At 32.2% G+C, this 21,446-nt stretch overlaps 1 protein-coding gene across 1 annotated transcript; it reads left to right on the plus strand.

The window, feature by feature from the left end:
- Positions 1–1,198: 1,198 nt before the first annotated feature.
- On the plus strand, positions 1,199–4,682 carry LOC131617712 (MDIS1-interacting receptor like kinase 2-like). Its single transcript, XM_058888973.1, has 2 exons — positions 1,199–3,963; positions 4,159–4,682. The coding sequence occupies exons 1-2, from the start codon at positions 1,290–1,292 to the stop codon at positions 4,515–4,517; spliced, it is 3,033 nt and encodes a 1,010-aa protein (XP_058744956.1). The 5' UTR covers positions 1,199–1,289; the 3' UTR covers positions 4,518–4,682.
- The last annotated feature ends 16,764 nt before the right edge of the window (positions 4,683–21,446 follow it).

Genomic DNA, 21,446 nt, shown 5'->3' on the forward strand with positions numbered 1-21,446 from the left:
TCCTAATTGTTGAGTGTTTGCGTGAGATTTTCAACCTCTATGTCTATCTAGACTAAAGGGTTTATGTTAAAGTCTTTTATCACATCTTTACAGTTGATTGGGAAGATTCTTCTTCTCTCTTTGGCTTGGTTTATTTTAAAAAAACCTCAGATTGTTTGACGCGTTTACTAAATCTTTAAAGAATTTCAAATTTTACTATATGATGATGGTTCAGTTACAGTTGAAACTCATTCCAATATATGTAGTTACGGATAAGAATATTCAAATGTTGAATTCAATCTTGAGTTTTCATGTGTTAGAGCCAGGATATTTATGGTCGAGGGAAAACACACCTTACCTTTAATTGTATATTTGTGGGTGTGTCACACCTTCAAATTTAAGTTCTTGCAATCAGATGTCCTAACATCTACTAATTGTTGGGAAAAACAAAGCATAGAGAAAAAGTGAAACACAATAACAATACAAGAACATAAGGTGAAAATTTCAAAACCAAAGAAAAAACCACGACCGTTGTCGAATGACAACTAGAGAATAGTACACTCAATTAATTTGAGTTCGTGCAATCGGATGCCCTATCAGCTACTAATTGTTACAACACATAATATACGCTCAACTACCCAAGACCCCAATACACTCACACCCTCCCAAAAAAATATTTAACTACACGAGTATAAGAGAACAAAGAAGTCGAATACAACTTTAAAGTACTTTTGGCGGGTACATCTTGTAAAGAAGAAGTTGAATCTTATATATTAGCCTTGATCTTCCACTTCCTTCACAAAATTAAGCAATGTAGAATTTTGAAAAACTTGAATCCTATATATAGTTTGGACTCCCTCTTCCTTCACATAACTAACCTATATAAGACTTCTTAAACATATATATTTTCAACCAAATCCAACACTAATTAAGTTGACTTATCAATACTTTTTACTACTGTTTTTATGCCCAGTACTTAATCGGAAAAAAAAAAAAAAATGAGACTAGAGAAAAATGTGGTGATTCAAATTTGAATGATACTTTACATTAAATATCCTTTTAGTCAAATCATTAAACTGTAACAACGAGGACACACTAGAGATAAAATGGGACACACTAGAGATAATAATAATATGAAAGGTGAGAATGACATGTTTTACTTCCAGCAAGAAAAATTCAATGACAGGACCCTACTTAAACTTAGGACCATATCAATGGTAGTACTACTACAACATAACTAAGCATGCAAAGCAATCTTTTGTATGCTCATTCCTAACAACTTATGAAAAACATCCTACACCTTAAACATAATGTCCACAAAGCTTCTATCTTTTCATTTCATTCTCATCATGTTTTTCTCTTCACTTTTAAGTCTCTCTACCATCCAAGTTTATGGCATTCTCACTTTTGCTTCCTTTGCTTTTGCTGCCACTAATTCTACACAACATCATGTTAGTGAAGAAGCTGCAATTGCACTTTTAAATTGGAAAACCAACCTTGACAACCAAAGCCAAGCTTCATTATCCTCTTGGACAACCCTTTCAAGTCCTTGCAGTTGGGAAGGAATTACTTGTGATGAAAAAACCAAATTTGTGACAAATATAAATGTTGCAAACTTTGGTCTTAAAGGTACTCTTTCAAGTCTCAACTTCTCATCTTTTCCTATGCTTCAAACTTTTGATATAAGTAACAACTCATTTTATGGAAACATTCCACATCAAATTGGTAGCTTGTCCAAAATTTCTAGACTAAAAATGAATCATAATTTCTTCAATGGTTCCATTCCTTCAACATTTGGAATGTTGATGAATCTTGTTGAACTTGATTTATCAGCTAACTATCTCTCCGGCGAAATCCCTTCATTAAAAAACTTGAAGAACTTAGGAAAACTTGTTCTATACGGAAACTCTCTTTCTGGACCGATTCCTATAGAGTTAGGCGCGATCTCTTCTCTTAGAACTATCAAATTGCTAAAGAACAATTTTTCCGGTCAAATTCCATTTTCCATTGGAAATTTAGCAAATTTGAGGATACTTCAGCTTAGTGAGAACCATCTTCATGGATCAATTCCTTCATCTATTGGAAACTTAACAAAACTCATTGAATTGTCATTTTCAGAAAACCAACTTTCTGGATCAATTCCTTCTTCAATAGGAAACTTGATCAATCTAGAAAGACTTGCTTTTTCACAAAATCATCTTTCTGGTCCTATTCCTTCTACATTTGGAAACTTGACCAAACTAACCTTTCTATTACTTTACAATAACAAACTCAATGGTAGCATTGCAGAATCAATGAAAAATATTACCAATTTGCAAAGTTTACAACTAAGTTCAAATGATTTCGCTGGCCAATTGCCACATGAAATTTGCCTTGGTGGTTATTTGACAAATTTTTCTGCTAATCAAAATCATTTCAGTGGTTTTGTTCCAAGAAGCTTGAAGAATTGCTCAACCCTTCTTAGGCTTAACCTTGCGGAAAATATGATTGCTGGAAATATTTCACATGATTTTGGTGTTTATCCAAATTTGAGCTTCATTGATTTGAGTCACAATCAATTATATGGCGAAATTCCGCCGAATTTGGTGAAAAGTGATAATCTAATTGGCCTTGTGATCTCGAATAACAAATTATCCGGTACTATACCCCGAGAATTAGGTCAAGCGTCTAGGTTACAATCGCTTCAACTCTCTTCAAATCATCTAACAGGAAAAATTCCTAAAGAGCTTTGTAACTTGACTTCATTGTTTCAACTCTCAATGAGTAACAATGAACTTTCTGGAAAGATTCCTACAGAAATAGGATCCATGCAAGGACTAAGCATCTTGAATCTTGCAGCAAATAAACTTAGTGGCTCAATTCCAAAGCAAATTGGAAAGGTTCTCAAATTAGTTCAACTGAATTTGAGCAGTAATGAGTTCATGGAAACCATTCCACTTGAATTTAACAGGTTGCAATCTCTTGAAACTCTTGATCTTGGTGGAAATTCGTTAAACGGAGAAATACCAGAATCACTTGGAAAGTTGCAAAAGTTGAACACATTGAACCTCTCTCACAATAAGCTCCATGGAATCGTTCCGTCTAATTTTGAGTATTTGATAAGCTTGACTAATGTTGACATATCTTATAACCGATTAGAGGGTTCGATTCCTAACAATCAAGCATTTCTTAACGCACCGTTTGAAGCATTGAGAAACAATAAAGGCTTGTGTGGTAATGCTTCAGGCTTGGATCCTTGCATAAATCGTAAACACAAAAGTGTGATATTGTCACTATCTGTTACTTTGAGTATTCTATTTGTTTTTGTGTTCTTGTTTGCCGGTTCTTTATATATTCATTTGAAAAATGCAAGAAGAATTCAAAAGCAAGCGAAAGAAGAACGAGAACAGATTCAAGATGTCTTTTCCATATGGAGTTATGATGGAAAAATGGTTTACGAAAACATCATTGAAGCAACCGAGGATTTCGATGAGAAATATCTTATTGGTGAAGGTGGTTCTGGTTCGGTATACAAGGCTAATTTACCCTCGAGACAAGTTGTTGCTGTGAAAAAACTTCATGCTGAAGTTGACAGTGAAATGCATAACTTCAAGGCTTTTACGAATGAGGTTAAAGCGTTGACGCAAATCAAGCATCGTAACATTGTGAAGTTACATGGATTTTGCTCGCATAAGCGCCACTCTTTTGTGGTTTACGAGTTTCTTGAAGGAGGGAGCTTGGATAATATGTTGAGAAATGATACACAAGTAACAATGTTTGATTGGAAAAAGAGAGTGAATGTTGTTAAGGGTGTGACAAATGCTCTTTATCATATGCATCATGGTTGCTTTCCGCCTATTGTTCATCGCGACATATCGAGCAAAAATGTTCTTTTAAATTCGGATTATGAAGCTTATATCTCAGACTTTGGAACAGCTAAGATTCTGAATCTTGATTCACACAACTCAACAACATTTGCTGGCACTTATGGTTATGCAGCACCAGGTTAGGCCCTTCATTCTCTCACGCGTTTATATAGTTTAACCGTTAATTTTATCAAAAACTTCAAATTCAACTGTGCTTGACTATTATCTATTACTTTTTATCGAACAAAGTAGTCGTTATTGGCATAATTTAGTTGTCTGAAAATATGTTACTTATGCAACAAAATCGTTTTTCGTATCTTTTATTTTGTTGCAGAACTTGCGTATACGCATGAAGTGAATGAGAAATGCGATGTGTTTAGTTTCGGAGTGCTATGTTTGGAAATAATAATGGGGAAGCATCCAGGGGATCTCATTTCTACATTGTTTTCATCATCTGAAGCACCAATGGCTTATAGTTGGCTACTCAAAGATGTATTAGATCAAAGACTTACTATACCAGAAAATTCAGTTGCTAAGGATGTGATCTTGGTTGCGAAATTGGCATTTGCTTGCTTGACTGAAAATCCACGATCTCGACCGAGTATGAAACAAGTGTACAACATGTTTGTGATGCCAAAATTACATTCAATGGAGACATTCCGAATCATGACACTTGGCCAACTTTTGAATTAGTAAACTAATGAACTTTGGTTTACTTGTGTTGCAAGCTACTGTCTTTGTTTTTTTTTTTTTGTGTGCTGCTAATAATGTGTTTGTGAGTTTCAGTAGGCTAGTTTTGAACTATAGATTACCTAAGAAAACAAAATTTATCTTGTGTGTTATAACATATTTAACCATATTAAATATATGTATCCATTCTCTTAAATATATTAGTATATTAGATATTTTCATTCAACGTGAAATTTCTTATTCATTGTTAGAATCTTGAATTACATTATATTTGATATTTTTATAGATCTAAGTGGTGATATGTTGTAGCATGTAAGGCTACACTTATCCATAAGTTAGTTACAATGTGTTAGAAGAGGTCTAATTGTGTTAGATAGTTCAACATGCCTACAATAAGCTCATGGTAGTATCTAATTGGATTAGATACTTCAGTTATAGTTACTTTCAGGTTGGGCTATTGTACAACATGCACATATTAAGCTCATGTGAGTTTATTTTTTTAAAGAGTATTTCAATTCACCCTTTGAATCTCTTAGCCACCTAACGAAATTTCAATTATGTCCTCTGTTTTCATAGATGCACATTCGGAAGTATTTTTTTTCAAAAAATTTGATTTTTTCCGTAGGTGCATCTACGAAAACATTTTAAACCAGGTGCATCTACGGAAGCATATGATATAGTTTGAATCAGCATGATCACTCCCCTAATGTCACATTTCTGCTTCAACACTCACTCTCACCACCCTAAAAAATCCTACTTCATCAATATCATTTTCCACTCCAAAGCTCAAACTTTTTGGTGCAATAAATCAAAGAGAGCAAGAGAAGACTCAATTTCAGATAAATAGTCATCTTTATCCATTGCATTGTCCACATTATGCTTGAATTTTCTGGAAAAAAATTTACGTTGCTTCCGTAGGTACATCTACAGAACATGTTGAAGATGAACATGTTCCGGTGGTGCATCTACATAAGGTGTCTGTGTTGTTTTTTACAACAGTCTTGTAATTTTGTGGTATTTCTGTTATTGTTACGAATAAGTATGGTGCACCCCGATAATATCTCAAGAGAATTAGTTCCTTCAGTCAATGTTTCATCGAAGGTTGAAGGGGTAGTCGTAAAGGCGGTCAATGTCGGCGGTGATTTTAATAACAAGCAATAGTTTGATGATCGGGAAAGCATACTCACATGGATTCGTTGAAATGCAACTGACCTTGATTTTGGTGTGGTAATAGGAAGATCAGATAATGGTACGACAAAAAGAAACGCTTTCGTAACATTGTTGTGTGAAAGAAGCGAGAAATACCATCCTCCTCTAAGGAAGTTTAAAAGAGACGACACGGGTACTTGAAAATGTGAGCGTCCATTTAAAATCCGTGGTTACATGGTGGCTAGCAAGAAGTAGAGATTTAATGTTATTTGTGGTTCGCATAACCATGACATGTGCGAGAAATTACAAGGACATCCTAGTGTATGTCGGCTCAATCCGGATGAGAAGACATGTATTAATGACATGTCCTTGAATCTTGTCCAATCGAAAAATATACTTGCCATGTTGAAATGGAAGGAACCCGACAACGTATCCAATATAAGGAAAGTGTATAACATCTGGTACCACAATAATAAGGCGATTAGGGGAGATAGAAGTGAGATGCGGCAGTTGTTGAAGATGTTGGATGATAACAAATACGTGTGGTAGTACAGAACTTGCGACGATGGGGTTACGGTCTGAGATATTTTTGGACTCATTGGGATTCGATAAAGTTGTTCAACACTTTCCCGACAGTGCTCCTTCTTGATTCTACCTACAAGACCAACAGGTATCAACTTCCGTTATTTGATATGGTAGGTGTTACATCTACTGATAAGACATACACCGTTGGTTTTGCTTTTTTGGAGTGTGAAAAAGAGGATAATTTTAGGTGGGCATTAGAGGTGTGTCAGTCACTTTTGAAGGAAGAAGTCGAGATGCCCAAGGCGATTGTTACTGACCGCGATACTGTTTTGATGAATGCGGTGGCAAAGGTATTTCCTTCTTCTAATGCATTACTTTGTCGATATCATATAACAAGTAATGTGAGAAGTAAGGTTAAACCCGCAGTTGGGATGAAACAAGTAGAGACCAATGGTGGAAAATCGGGGAAGCCCGGTTTGATTATTGTTGAAAAAATAATGGATGCATGGACTCATATTATAAATTCTCCGACAAAATAATTATACGCCGATTCCGTCTTTCAATTTCGGAAAATGTGTGAAAAGTATCTGAATTTATTGAAATATGTTGAAAGCATAATGTCCGACACCTTGGGAATACAACCACCAATAGAGTTGAAATATGTTGTGTTGTTTGATGTATTTTTTTTGTTAATTGTCGTTGCATGTGATATTTGAGAGAGTTTATTTGTTGAATTTTTCCGTTGCGTTTGTGATTTCCTCCCAACAATTTGAGCAAAGTCACACACACAATGGTGTTGCGCCGCAAAAAAATACATATTCGCCACCAAAATTTATTTATTCAAAAGGAAAGGAAAAATATCGAGAAAATCCATAAAAGTGAAAGAAAATGGTCTCGCAACTAAATTCGGGTTCGGAAGTCAATTATGCAAGGGGAAAGTATTAACACCCCTCACATCTGGTGTATTCAAAGGAAACCATTTAGATTGTTTGGCGTGTAATGTGTGTTGTCATCTAAATGTTACTTGCTATTAATGATTATTGGATTTAGTTAAGGGAAAAAATAAGTTTTTAATTAGCGTGCTCTCTAAAACTTCGAAATCTTGTGCCTACGTATCCTCATAGTGCAATGAAAAATCAGCGTCTCGTAGTTCGTAGGTTGAAAATAATTATACGTTGGTTGTTTTTATTGGACGATGTTAACGTTTGTGTTTCAACATTTAAATGTTGCTTGTATACTCGTATGTGTGGCTTAAGTGTTGTTTGTATTGCGGTGGAACGACAATGGGTATCTAGATTAACGGGAAATTGGAAAGAATACATCACCAACTCCTTTTTCATCCTTTAATTACAAAAATAGTATTTGATTTCATTCGTACTGTAGACTATGAATGGAGGCGAATACTATAAATAATTGGGTCATACGTTCCGTATCCAAAGATACTAGAAATAAGGGTATGAATACCCCCTCTTTTTCTTCTCGATTTGCTTAAGGCTCATGGCGACGGCGTACGAATCGCATCATAATTTTAAATATTTTAAATTTATTTGTAAAAGTTCATTAATTCAAATCAAATTATTAAATGATATTCAACCGTCTAATTAAATAAAGTCCTAGGGAATATGTAAAGATATTATAGGTCATTTTATTGATTTTTTTCTAGCATACAACATCAAGCAAAACAATTATGAACATTGAAAATAAAACCAATATTAATGCATACAAGGAAAAAAGATTAAAAGAAACCTCATTTCTAATATATCAATTAATCAAAGGTCTAATTAAAACTAATCTAAAAAAATATAATACTCAATTAAATATCATTATTTTTATAATTAAAACTAAAAAAAGGGAAGAAATGAAATATAAAAAATGGGAGAAATAAATAAGGGTTTAAAGGGGGGGTGCAAAGATTGGATATGGGTACAAGGCTAAAGTTGCGCATGGGTCTTCGGGTTTTTTTAGAGCCCATTATCTTGTTTCTTGAGTCATGAACTAAAAAAGGGTGTCAAAAGAAATCAGGTGGGATGTGTTGGAAACGTAATTGAATGGGCTTTATTGATTCGAGCCTTGTTACAGAATCAGCTTGGAAAAAGAGAGAAGAGGGGTTCCACGTTATTCTTTCAAACAACCTAGCATGGTTCCTTTCTTCCCTTCACTGTTCACGGTCGTCGGAAATCGCCTCCGGCAGCGACCAAATGTAGACCCAAAACGCGACCCCCAACATGATCGTTTCAGCATCCTATCTCCATATGTAAACCTCACTTTTTCTGAAAATCCCTAAGGCTTTGTTTGGATTGATGGAATCGGATGGAGCGGAGCGGAATGGAATGGAATAAAATGATATTCCGTTGTTTGGATAATTTAAAAACGGATGGAGCGGAGCGGAAAGGAATGGTATGGATTCCATTCCATTCCATCACTTACCATCATATTCCTTCCCCTCCGATTTGGGCGGAATGAATAATTTGTCTTATTTCGTTCTAAAATTTCCAAACAATGGAATGGTACATTCGTTCCGCTCCGTTCCACTCCGCTCCATCCCACTCCGCTCCATTCCATTCCGCTCCGTTCATTTCGTGATATCCAAACATACCCTAATTCTATTCAATTTAGCCCTCAGCCCCTAAAACTCTAGATGTTTTGCAGGAAAATTAAATGAAGATCAACAAGATGAAGTTTTTCTTAGGGAAATGGTTCAACAAGATGAAGTGTATTTCATGGTATGAAGAAGAAGAAGAAGAAGAGATGAAGAAATTGGAGAAGCTCGAAGGCCTACCTACGGAGCTAAGACTTGCTCCGATGAGTGTTGATGAAGTAGGCTGAAGATGAAGAAGAGCAAAGAAACTCAATAGGAGATTCCCAATGAGCTTGAACGAATATGCTTGAACTCTTGCATGTGAATTCAATCTTCTTCTTCCTCCTTATTTTTTTTCACTTTTTCTTGTTGCGATTCTGAGATGGATTGTTGTTGAGATGAAATGTTGTTGTCGTTGAATACCAGTAGAATTAGGATTTAATGATTAGGATGCAGAGATTGAAAATTAAGAGATTATAATTAGGATGAATTTGAGAGGATGAATATGATGGAGGTTTGAGCTCTACTCCATTAAATATCCAATGTGAAGCTTTAATGGGGGTATTTTGAAGGAGTTTTGAGTGAGTTGATGAATGAGAATTCTGTAGAGGTTTGTTAGGGTGAGTAATTTCTTGTGATTATAAGAGAGAGATAAGGTTTATATAGATGTGGGAGAAGAGAATTGTGAGGGAATGTTGGTTATGTTTGAATCCTTCTCCACCCTTGGATAGTGATCTGTATGATCATCCTATAAATGGTTGAGAGAGCAAGATGAAAAGTTAGTTAATTTGTGTTTTTGGATTGAAGGGAATTAAGTGAGATTTGTGCTTCTTTTAAACTAATTTTAGTTCAAAAGAAGCACAAATCTTACTTAATTCTCTTCAATCCAAAAACACAAATTAACTAACTCTTCATCTTGCTCTCTCAACCATTTATAGGATGATCACACAGATCACTATCCAAGGGTGGAGAAGGATTCAAACATAACCAATTTTCCCTCCTAATTCTCTTCTCCCGCATCTATATAAACCTTATCTCTCTTTTAATCACAAGAAATTACTCACCCTAACAAACCTCTACATAATTCTCATCCATCACCTCACTTAAAGCTCCTTCGAAATACCCCCATTAAAGCTTCACATTGGAGCTTCAATGGTGTAGAGCTCAAACCTCCATCATCTTCATCCTCCCAAATTCATCCTAATTCTAATATTTTAATTTCAAATATATGCATCATAATCATTCCATCCAAATTCTTGTGGTATTCAACAAAAAAAACAATAACAATAACAATCCATCTCATAATCAAAGCGAGCAAAAAGTGGAAAAAATGAGGGAGAAGAAGATTGAATTCACAAGAAGATTGAATTCGCATACAAGAGATCAAGTGTGTTCTTACTAGAGCATATGGAATATCCTCTGTGGGTTTTCTTTGCTTTTCATCTTTAGCCAATTTCATCAACATTCACCAGAGCAAGTCTCAGCTAGGTGAAGGGAAGAAAGGAACAAAGCTAGGTTGTTTGATATAATAATATGGAACCCGAATTTGGTTGCGAGACCATTTTATTTCACTTTAAGGGGTTTTGTCAATAGTTTTTCTTTCCTTTGAATTTAATAAAATCCAGTGGCGGCTCTATATTTTTTTGTGGGACCCAAATGGGCTTGCTTATGATATCTTCAAACCTAGATGGAGGAAGTGACTTGGTGAGTATATCAGCATTTTTAGACAAGTCAAGCTCCAAGTGTTTTGCGTATGCATGAAGTACAGAGTTATGAGCAAGAGAAATGATGGTTATATTATCACATGAGAATAGTAGGAGTGGAATAACACATACCTTGAGTTTAGTTAGTAAAGACTTAACCCAACACACTTTTGAGATGACAAGGGCAACACTTATATACTGAACTTTAGTAATTGACTTGGAGATTACAAGTTGTTTCTTGACCTACCAAAAAGTTAGACTAGGACCTTCGAAGATACAAGTTCTTACGGTAACCTTTTTGTCATCAATATCAACTTCATTAATACTCACATTTGAAACTTCAACAATAAACTCTAATATGTTACAAGTTGCTCAAAAGTTCAAATTTCTTAATATTGATATTAAGCTTGGACAAAAAATGTAAATGACAACATATATATTGATAAAACAAAAGTATAATTGCAAGGACATTAAGGCTTTTTATGGGACTTTGTAGAGTAAATGGGAGGAAGGTTTTGAAAAAGAGAAAGAATGAGTGAAAAAAATAGAAAGATTTAGATTGCTCTGTTTTGGAGGATTTATTTTTATTCATAAATCAAAATTCCCTTAAATTGGGGAACTAAAAAATTGTAATGGAGAAGGACTTTGGAAGGTTTATATAAATTGTTCAAATATAATTTATATTATAGTATTTCAAAAATTAAAAAAGAATTAATGATAAACACTATTTTATCATTTTATACAAAATTATATATTTTTTTAAAATGTCAAAGACTTCTATATATTTAAAAAAATATTCATTTTTCAAAGTCCTTCCCTACCAATCCCTACAAAGGCCAATAGTTTAAGCAAGATAATATATTTAACCGATGAAAACTCACCCATTCTGCATTAATATCAATAAATATAGTGAAGAAGTCGAGATTTGTTTTATGACAAGGTATAATGTTTTTGTATAGTCAGACTTAAAATTTTGATGGATATAGTGTGCAGAGGTCTAGCATGTTCATCATAATACTGCCATGTATTATAAGACCCTGGTAAGGGGCAAGACATGGTTGGAATTCTTAGAGTGTTATTATTATATTCTTCCATTTCTCAAATCTAAATAAACCTTTGAGTTATCTACAAGAGTTATTATAAGCTGAGTATGGGCTATCATATTTACTATGTGTTGTAACTAACTTGTTCAGTTAGGTGCAAGGAAGAAATAATAATTTGATGATATGTTAATTACTGTGTATTGTAACTAACTTGTTCAATTAGGTACAGGGAACAAATAATCATTTGATGCAACATACATGATGCATGTTCTTATTAAACTAAAGCACTTGCTTGTGACAACTCAAATACCAACAACAACATTGGTATAACAATTTCTTACCGTTCCTAATTGTAAAGAAGATAATAAAGAAAGTTGTTCGAAATTGTGACATATATAGTACATAAAGTATGGTATCGATCAAGCTATGAGAGCGGTGTGAATTAAAGAATGAGATTAATTGGAATATATTGCCAGTGTAAAGAAACTTTACACTATCATTCGATTAGAATGTAGCATTTTAAAACATGAAAAGATAGAATTGTGGAAGAAGTAGTTATTAAAATGTGTAAAGTTGTGTTATACTGAGAATGTATTCTAATTAATCTCTTAAAGGATTTTGTTAATGAGAATTCCATTAGTGTATGCATTGTGAAATAATACTTATTATGCAATATCAATCATTTTTATTAGAGTTATGCATTTATGAACCAATAACACATTTATGAATACTTAACACGACTCTGACACATATACACCAAAAATAATTTTAAAATTTATAAGTGGTTGAATGTAATTTTAGGTGTCAGTCATATAAGGGATACTAACATGTGTCAGACACCACGCATGCCATATGTTCCATTAGGAATTAGAATTGATTGGAGATTGGAGGTTGCGAGATACAACGGTGAACTTGCGCTTCCGAAGTGGTGAAAAAGGGGTTGACCTGCAAGATTAATACTGCAACGTTCAATTTAGTATGTGATCAAACGAGTAAATGAAGTTTGAATTTGAATTGTGTACTTGGAAAATGACACACTTCCCCTTTATAAAATGAAGAGGTTATAAAAATCTATTAATCTTTAGGCGTAGGATGCGAGGAGCCGTTGGATGGATCTTGGATCCAGATATCTTGTGCTCTACCTCAGGATAACACTCTTACCCTTTGTATGACATGGTAGATTATGTCTTTCTTTGGGTCTTGGGTGCACAATCTTCTAGCTGGTCTAGAACAGTTACCTCCAAGCCTTGCTTCTACTTTGTAGTGTGAGGACTTTTGTCGTATCCATCCTTTTATGCTAGCTATATCTCGACTTGAATGGAATGCCAGTAAGTGACATTGATGTCCTTTGAAATTAGTTCCTTAGATGTGCCACATGTTATAGATGTCTTTTTTTAGGTTCTATCATAATGATCTTTGGAAACTGAAATACTTGAGTGTTTTCATGAAGTGATTTGGAACGCTGATAATGCTTATTATCTTTTGCTAAGTCACCACACAATCTTTGAAGAGTCAGTTATAGATTTTCTTGAGATGTTACTTTTACTTCTTTGTCATGTGTATTTCCACAACATGTTATTTTCTATAGAGGAAGAAGTGGTGTCTATCGTGAGTCAAAAATTAAATGAAGAATCATCTACTTCTTGGGTTGATCCAGTCATTTCAATTGAAATTCTGGCACTTGCAATACATATGTCAAGACTTATGTCCTAACACCAACCAAATGTCAAGACAGATGTTATGACATCTGCAAACTAACAGAACAAATATATCAAAACTGTAATAAATTGCATAATGATGAACAACATAAATAATTGTTAACCCAGTTCAGTGCAACTCACATAATCTGAGGGTTACCAAGTCAGGAAGGAAATCCATTATAATAGTATTAATTCAAAGTCTAAACAATCTCAGTTTACAACTTATTACATAATCACAACCCCATGAAACTTCTCCTTATAAATCAACATTTAGATATGAGAAATTTCATCTATACAGTTTTTAAAATGTTAAACTACTATTCTTCCTCTCTCTCTCAAAGAGGGGTGATTTAGGATCAATTTTGATCCAAAATCACCCCTCCAAATCGTTTTTGTTTATCTATTACTTAAATAAGTGATTTTCACCCCTCCAAATCGTTTTTGTTTATCTATTACTTAAATAAGTGATTTTCACACCTTTTCTTTTGGTCTTTTTTGTGATTTCGTGGGTCATCGTTTGTTTTGATTTCCCATATTTCTGTGGTGTATTTTGATTTCTCGTCTTTGTGCGGGTATTTTGTTTTTCCGTTTTTGTGCGGTGTTCATTTGTTTCAGGTTGAAAGATTAGTTTCGATCTAGTGCAGATTCAATCAACGACTTTGGTGCCGTCAACGCTACAGATCCGGAAGCATGAATATTTCGGACATCTCAATACAGTCAATACATTAATATTTGTAGGCATATGCAATTTGGCGTTTTATGCTATTAACATGGATGCTGTGGATTTGTTCGCAGATTCATCCTTTTTGTTTTTGGCGATTTTGAATTTGTATTGCAACGATGTACTCTATCGATTTGAATGAATGAATATCATTTATTTTCTGTAAAAAAAAATTATATATTTAAAGATACTTTTTCAAGAATTACATTTAAAAAAGTTAAATTCAATATATTACTATATTATTTTAAAGCAATTAAGAGTGTTATTTAAAATAATTTATGTGTATTATTCTAAACCAGAACAAAATAAAGGCCTTATTTTCTTATCAACAATTTTTTTTATAAAGACACAGTAAAAGTGTGACTAAAAAAAATGTATATGTTTAATTAATATGTTCCAAATAAAAATGAAAATTTATATGCTAACAATTGTTTCAGTTTTAGATTTAATTCAAATCATATAGACTTAATTTATACACGAAATAAAAGTTTATCATTAATCAATTAAGTAAATATAATAATTTTTAATATTGTCAAAATAAAAATGATCATAATTATAATATTTTAATTTGAGTCAAATATAAACTTAATAAAATTAATCATCATTGATTCATCAATATCATTTTTTAAATCTTACGGCTACTTTTTTTTTTTTTTTGTGTATACAAGAATTATATTTATGGGAGAACTAAGGGTTCTCCAAGTATAAAGAACGGAACAAGTCCGACAAAAACAATATTACAAACTAATATTCAATAAAAATTTATTATTAAATTTTTTTTCATTTGATTTAAATCATTCATTAAGGAATTTGAATATTCAATTCACTCATTAACAACATATATGCCTCCGTCTATGATAGTGTTTTCAATGTCACATGGACTCGAATTTTTTAGGGATATTTCGGTTTTGGGGCTAACTTATTTCGAATGATGGCACCATACTTCTGATTGAGCGCTGTTTATATGTGTTTAAAATGAAATCACCAATACAAAACTATAAAATCGAACGAACCAAATCGAAATCGTAAAAAATTATATTTGGTTTGGATGTGTTTGGACTATTTTTTTAACAAAATTGCACAGTTCGATTTGCGGTTTGTAATTTATAAACCGAACCAAACCGCATTATGCTACTACCAACATTCAACTCAAACTCAAATCTAATATGTCTTTGTCTTACGATTGGGAATGATTTTTCCTTCCTCACATTTAAGATTTTAATTGAAGTCTTGTCAAATCTCGCCTAGCGATATCACGACTTCTTCTCATCTTATTTTCCAAGTACATATCACCTATTCTTCTCTAATCTCTAATCTCTTAAGTTCTTTCTTTTTCATCTAATTATTTTTATTTTACAGTTCTCTCTTTCAATTACGTTTTTAATGCTCCTCTTATTCTCTAATCTCTCATCTCTTTAATTTGCTCTTTCTTTTCCATCTTCTATAATCTTACACTCATCTTTTTTTCTATTTCATTATAATGTTTTGATATTGTTTTATGCTACTATTTTATGTTTTTTAATCCATTTTTATTTAATTTTATTTCTGTATATTAAATGAAAAGTTGTTGTCCAAATATGATAGATTTTGTTGTTATTTGATAACGCATAAATTTAAAATACAAAGTTATATTGTCATCTATATATGTAGGTACGGTTCAATAATTAAAAAAAAATCAAACCAATCGAACAAATTCAAACCGCATTGATTTAGTTTTGTTTTGTTCGATTTTATTTCTAAAAGTCAACTAAACCACACACTTTTTTCTTGCGGTTCGGATGACTTTTTACATCAAAATCGCTTAAACCGCACTGCGAACACCCTCTAGCTTTAGCATTAGAGATAATTGATGTTTATTCTAAGATTACATCATCTAGTATTAACTCATAGAAAACATTTGTTTCTTTTTGCACAAAGATATAAATGAGGATCCCAAGAAGAAATTCATGCCATAAAAACAACGATGGCAATCTAAACAATTTGCTCATTCCGCATATGGGAACCTAAGTAATGGATTGATGGCTTTCTTGGAAAAAATATATATTTTGGCAACACTTTAAGTAATGAATTGATGACTCTCGTAAAAAAAATGATTGTTTTGGTAACACTTTATTTGGAGGCCCAATTTTAATTTACAGAATTGGCCTCAATAAAAAGATAAAGAAAAGGTAGAAAAATAATATTAATTTTTTTTTTTGTAAAATAAAATATCTAAATAGTAAAATGTAGATACTGAAAGCCGACAATTTGGAAATCCTATTCCAATTTAAAAAACTGTCCTCAATAAACAAACAAGAAATACAGGAAAGTAATATTTAATTTTGTCACATTTTTTTATTTATAAAATAATACATTTAAATAGTAAGAATATAGATAACATTATGAATTTTTTTATGGATGTTGTGAACCGTTTTGATTCAAATAAACCAAAGCCATCCATGATATTTTCATTGGCAATGTGAAATTCCTTTTCTTGAGTGTGCTACTTCCCATCCAAACTATTCCAAGATGCATATGTTCTTTATCTTGAAAGAATAGGGAAGATTTTTTTAATGAATGTAAATTCTTATGAAGATTTCTAGCATGAACAACAACGTCCAAATACACAAGTAAAGCTGTAAAAATTAAATTCATGCATGCGTTTGACAAAAAAGGGAATGACCAGATGGTGTTTGTGAATAACCATGTGTGCTCAATAGAAAAGTGAGCTTCTCAAATTATTTACGACTAGCTTACCAGAGGCCATATATTTATTTAAGTAGTTTTCATACATGATTTAGTTTTTAGAGTGGCACACCTTGAGAAGTTATTATGTAAACATCATGAAGATGAAGAAAGTGTTGAGAATCAAGTGTGAGGAAGAAGTCTCACATTGGTTAGAAAAGAGAAGAATTAACACTTTATAAGTGAGAGAATCCACACACCTATCACCTTAAAGTTTTAAGTGCACAAGTGATGTGTCTCTCACAAAGTGTATCTCAAGTTAAAATGCTACCTCGTTGACCCCCTCGAGTTGCCTCTAACAGAAAAATCTTAACTAAACTTAATTATAATGTCATAGCTTGATTCTAACGCTCATTTATCGGCTTCATATTTACACCACAAAATAAGGATTTGAAGAACCAAAACCTTCACACTAATGAATTACTTAGGCAGCTCACGTTCAAGGTCGACGCCATGACTACTAGGGATATCAGTGGGGAGAGAATGTTCGTCTGCTCCCCGTCTCGCCCAAAAATTTATTCCCAATCTCCGCCACGGAAAATATTCTCCTCCATCCTCATCTCCACGGAGAAAGAATTTTTAAAAAAATCTATACTTTTTGATCAAAACTATGAAACTAATATTTCGGTTTGTAAATTACTAAGTGAATGTTGGTTGTAACGTAATGCAGTTTGGTTCGGTTTGTAAATTACAAACCGCAAACCGAGTCGAACTATGCGGTTTTGTTAAAAAATGGCCCAAACACGTCCGAACCAAATGCAGTTTTGGTTTGGTTCGATTCAATTTTGCGGTTTTGTATTGGGCCGATTTGGTTTTGAACACCCCTAACTACAGCTATTAAGGCCCATTTAACGCACTAGTTAGAATAGAGACATAAAAAGTTGGATAAAGATAGGATATCATAATTAGGGATGGTAAAACAGGTCAGGCCCGTCGGGTCAGCCCGTTTGACCCGCTATTTTCGGCGGGCTGGGCTAAGGTTTTTGACTTGGTACATTAAGTTGGCCCGCCCGCCTAACCCGCTTAAAAAAGCGGGGAGGAGCGGGTTTTGCCCGCGGGCTTTTTGTTAAAACTTTTTTATTTTTTACTTAGAATTAAAACAACTTTAACTGTAAAAACAACACCCTTCTCTCATGATTATGTTGATTGAATTGTATTCTAAATTATTATACATACAAATTGTATTATAATTGTAATATTTTTTTATAACTTTCTAATACATGTGTTGATTGGAAAAGAAAGAAATAAAAGAACAATTGTATGACATGCATAATTATTAAGTTCTCAATACATTAGCTCACATGTTTTCTTTGGAAATAGATGTTGATTTTAAGAAATGGAATGATTTGATTAGTGTAAACGTGTGACAAATTTAGGATTTAAATATTAAGGAATTGGTCAATATCAGAGTTTATATGATATAAATAGTTAGAAAGTCATGTGTTGATATTTTATGCACTACTATTTTATTCATTAGATGTATTATGCAATGTAATTGTTATCATTGTTTGTCTTGTATAAATTCTTAACTAGGTTCTTTTAGTAGTTAGTTTTTAAATAGCATTAGGATGATATGTATTGTGTGCGTGTGTGTGATCTAGCGGTGAAACGCTTAGGTCTTGAGAGTGTGCTCCTATGTAAGTAAACGGGATGGACTTGACTTTTAAGGTCGGACACCTAAATTGACCCGCCCTGTCCTAACCTGCTTTTGGACGGACTTAAACGGAGCAGGCCGCCCGCTTTTGTCACCCCTAATCATAATAATAAACCTATTCTATTATTTATTTGGTGCACACATAAAAAAAATATTTATATTATCACTTAGTAATGATAAGAATATTATAATTTAAATTATAAAATTATATGTTTTTGAAAGTTTGTTTTAATTTTTTTTTTTAAATTTAATATATAAATAAAAATAAAAGAAAATAAAAGAAAAGTACTTAAATTTTGACAACTTTTATAAATCTTAGTAATACTACTAATTAATTAATTTTAATTCTCTTATAAAAATTTAGAAAATTAATAATGTATTACTACATAGGTTAGGTATGTCATATTTGAGACATTATATAATATATATTTGAGACATTTATATAATATAGTTATTATATTTTTCCCTTATCCTGTTCATCAAATGCGTTATTAACATTTAATTAATTTCGACAAACATTTAAATTATGCAGAGTGTTTTAACTTTTTTTATTAAAAATTTTGACATTTTATTTTACGACCGACTAATTTAAGAGGATTAATTCCAATGTCCACTAATAGGATCCTGTTTAAAAACAGAGCAAAGCTCTATATGGAAAGAATATGCCTTAGCATTTAATTAATTTTGCGAAACATCTAAAATATGCAATTAACATAAAGTGTAATTTGATTATATGCAATCAATATATATATATATATATATATATATATATATATATATATATATATATATATATATATATATATATATATATATATATATATATATATATATATATATATATATATATATATATATATATATATATATATATACACGGATGATCGTCTATAAGAGTGTACAATATAGGCTACCTTAAAGGGTTTCAAACTCGTCAATGTTAATTTATAGTTAAATAAAATTTCATAAAATATTTGTCAGGTTATATAGTGATTAAATAGAATCTCTATATATTTTGTCATAATTAAACATTGACTAACCTATACAGGATGCCCAAAAAATTAAAAAGGCTCTAAGTACATATACACTTATTTTATAATTGGTCTATTGTGGTTTGTGTTACGTATATATTTCAATAAAAAATATTTTGATTATGAGTATAATTCTCTTTACATCATTATTTAGTAATTCTAAACGTAAATCTAAACACATTTATATGTTAAAAAAAACTCTCCATATCAAGAGGCTTAAAAGTCTTCTACGCAGTTGAGAAGACAGAATAGGTGTTATGATTACCAACTCTCACTCTCACAAGTAATTAGGCTGGTAAAGATCAATTCTCATAGTGAAAGCTAAAGCATATATTTATGGTTACAGAATTTATGCGTTACTTGTATTGTTGAATGCATCATTCTATCATTTATGGAAGTGGTATTTTGACAGAGTTGTAACGAAAACCATTGAAGCCTTCAAGTCCCTTTCCATTAAAGCTGTCATTTAATTTTGGTTTTATTTTCTTGATAGTTACTTTTTAATATTTGTCATTAGGTGAAAATGCTTATGGTACCACCAATAACTATTATGTACTTTGTTAGTACTACCACCATGTAGTATATAGTTTTATATAATATAAATATATAAATATTTATTTTATATAAAAACCTAATAATTTGTCCGGTTAAAGCTAAATATTTGAGCAGGGGCTTCGACTCGGTGATATATTGGTTAAGACAGCTACTTAATATATGAGCAAAGACACTCGACAGAAGTGCGGGTTCGAATACGTGATATCTTACTTATTTAGTCACTAAAGTATTAGAATATATTAGAAAAAAAAACATAATATATAATTTGAAGCATTCAATGGTTTTCGAATCATGAGTGAGTTATTATTGAGATTTACTCCAAAATATTGAACAAAGAGGTAGAGTTGTAGTTTAAAAAAATTGATAGTAATAATTAAGTAACTTATGAAAATGGTGCTGAACTTGTGTTATGTGTAGCTAATGTTATTTTCAAATAATTTTCAAACTACTAATTTTTGGTGGCACCATGTCGTGCAAACGTAATCTCTTAATGGCATGGGAAATCGTTTTTGATGCAACAAAGTGACCAACTTTTCCATAAAAGAGTCATTTTTTCTTCGGCTTTAAAACTCGTGTGTGAGATTTCATTACATTTGTTAAAAGAATAAAACACCTAGAAAACGTAGTAGTGAGCTCTCTATTTGTAAATCAACATGGTTAAAAAACAATTTCACATGCATATTTTTAATAATACGTAAATAAATGAATAATATTTTTAATAATACTCCGGAATTTAAGTCATCTCGTTTTGACTAGAAAAAATTAACTTATAAATTTTTTATGTTTGAGGTTCAACCCAAGAATGCGCAATATCCAATATAATAGGGTTAAATATGTTTTTAGTCTATATAAAATTACCAAAAATAAATTTTATTATCATGAATTTAAGACTTATGGACAATTCCTACAATTTACTTTGTATTAACATAATAATATTAAAATGAATATATCAAAACATTATACTTATCATGAATTACTTATGTAATATCATGAATGCAGTTAATTTCTAATGATAAATCATCTTAAGTAGGTTTTCCATAGTACTTACGCCATATTGTTAGGGGTTTAGGTTTTCGAGTAACTCATAAAGACCTATATCTATTAAGAGGTGTAGTCACAAACATGCAGACATTGAACGTGTTTATTATTTGGTGGATAAGTTAACTTTAAGAGTGAATATCCTTGAAAAAGAGAAAGAGATGAGAAGACAACAACCTAAACAAAATTTGGAAAGTCAACAATATGTTCAACCTAGTGTCGTCGTTTGATTGTACTTGGAAAATTGTATAACACTTTGTGTAATGTAGTGCGCAGATTAAAAATTAACATTCACGCGTGTTAAATTAGTTATGATTAATGTTGCCATTGAGCCAAACGCTTAGTTGTATATGGTTAATGTTGGGGGTGGATTGAAAATATACAAGATAATGAAATTTTATATTACTTAGTTGTGTGTAGGGCTGGAAATGAGTCGAGTCGAGTCGAACTCGCCTCAGCTCAGTTTGACTCGTTAAGAATTGGCCGAGCTCGAGTTCGAGTTCGAGTTCAT

This window comes from Vicia villosa, linkage group LG7 (assembly GCF_029867415.1).
Source record: "Vicia villosa cultivar HV-30 ecotype Madison, WI linkage group LG7, Vvil1.0, whole genome shotgun sequence".
Classification (NCBI taxonomy): domain Eukaryota; kingdom Viridiplantae; phylum Streptophyta; class Magnoliopsida; order Fabales; family Fabaceae; genus Vicia; species Vicia villosa.

What these genes read in the sequence shown, in the direction of transcription:
- LOC131617712 (XM_058888973.1), top strand. Translation starts at nt 1,290, where the DNA reads ATGTCCACAAAGCTTCTATCTTTTCATTTCATTCTCATCATGTTTTTC. An exon ending in TTATGGTTATGCAGCACCAG is followed by an intron (nt 3,964 to 4,158) that starts GTTAGGCCCTTC and finishes ATTTTGTTGCAG; the next exon opens with AACTTGCGTATACGCATGAA.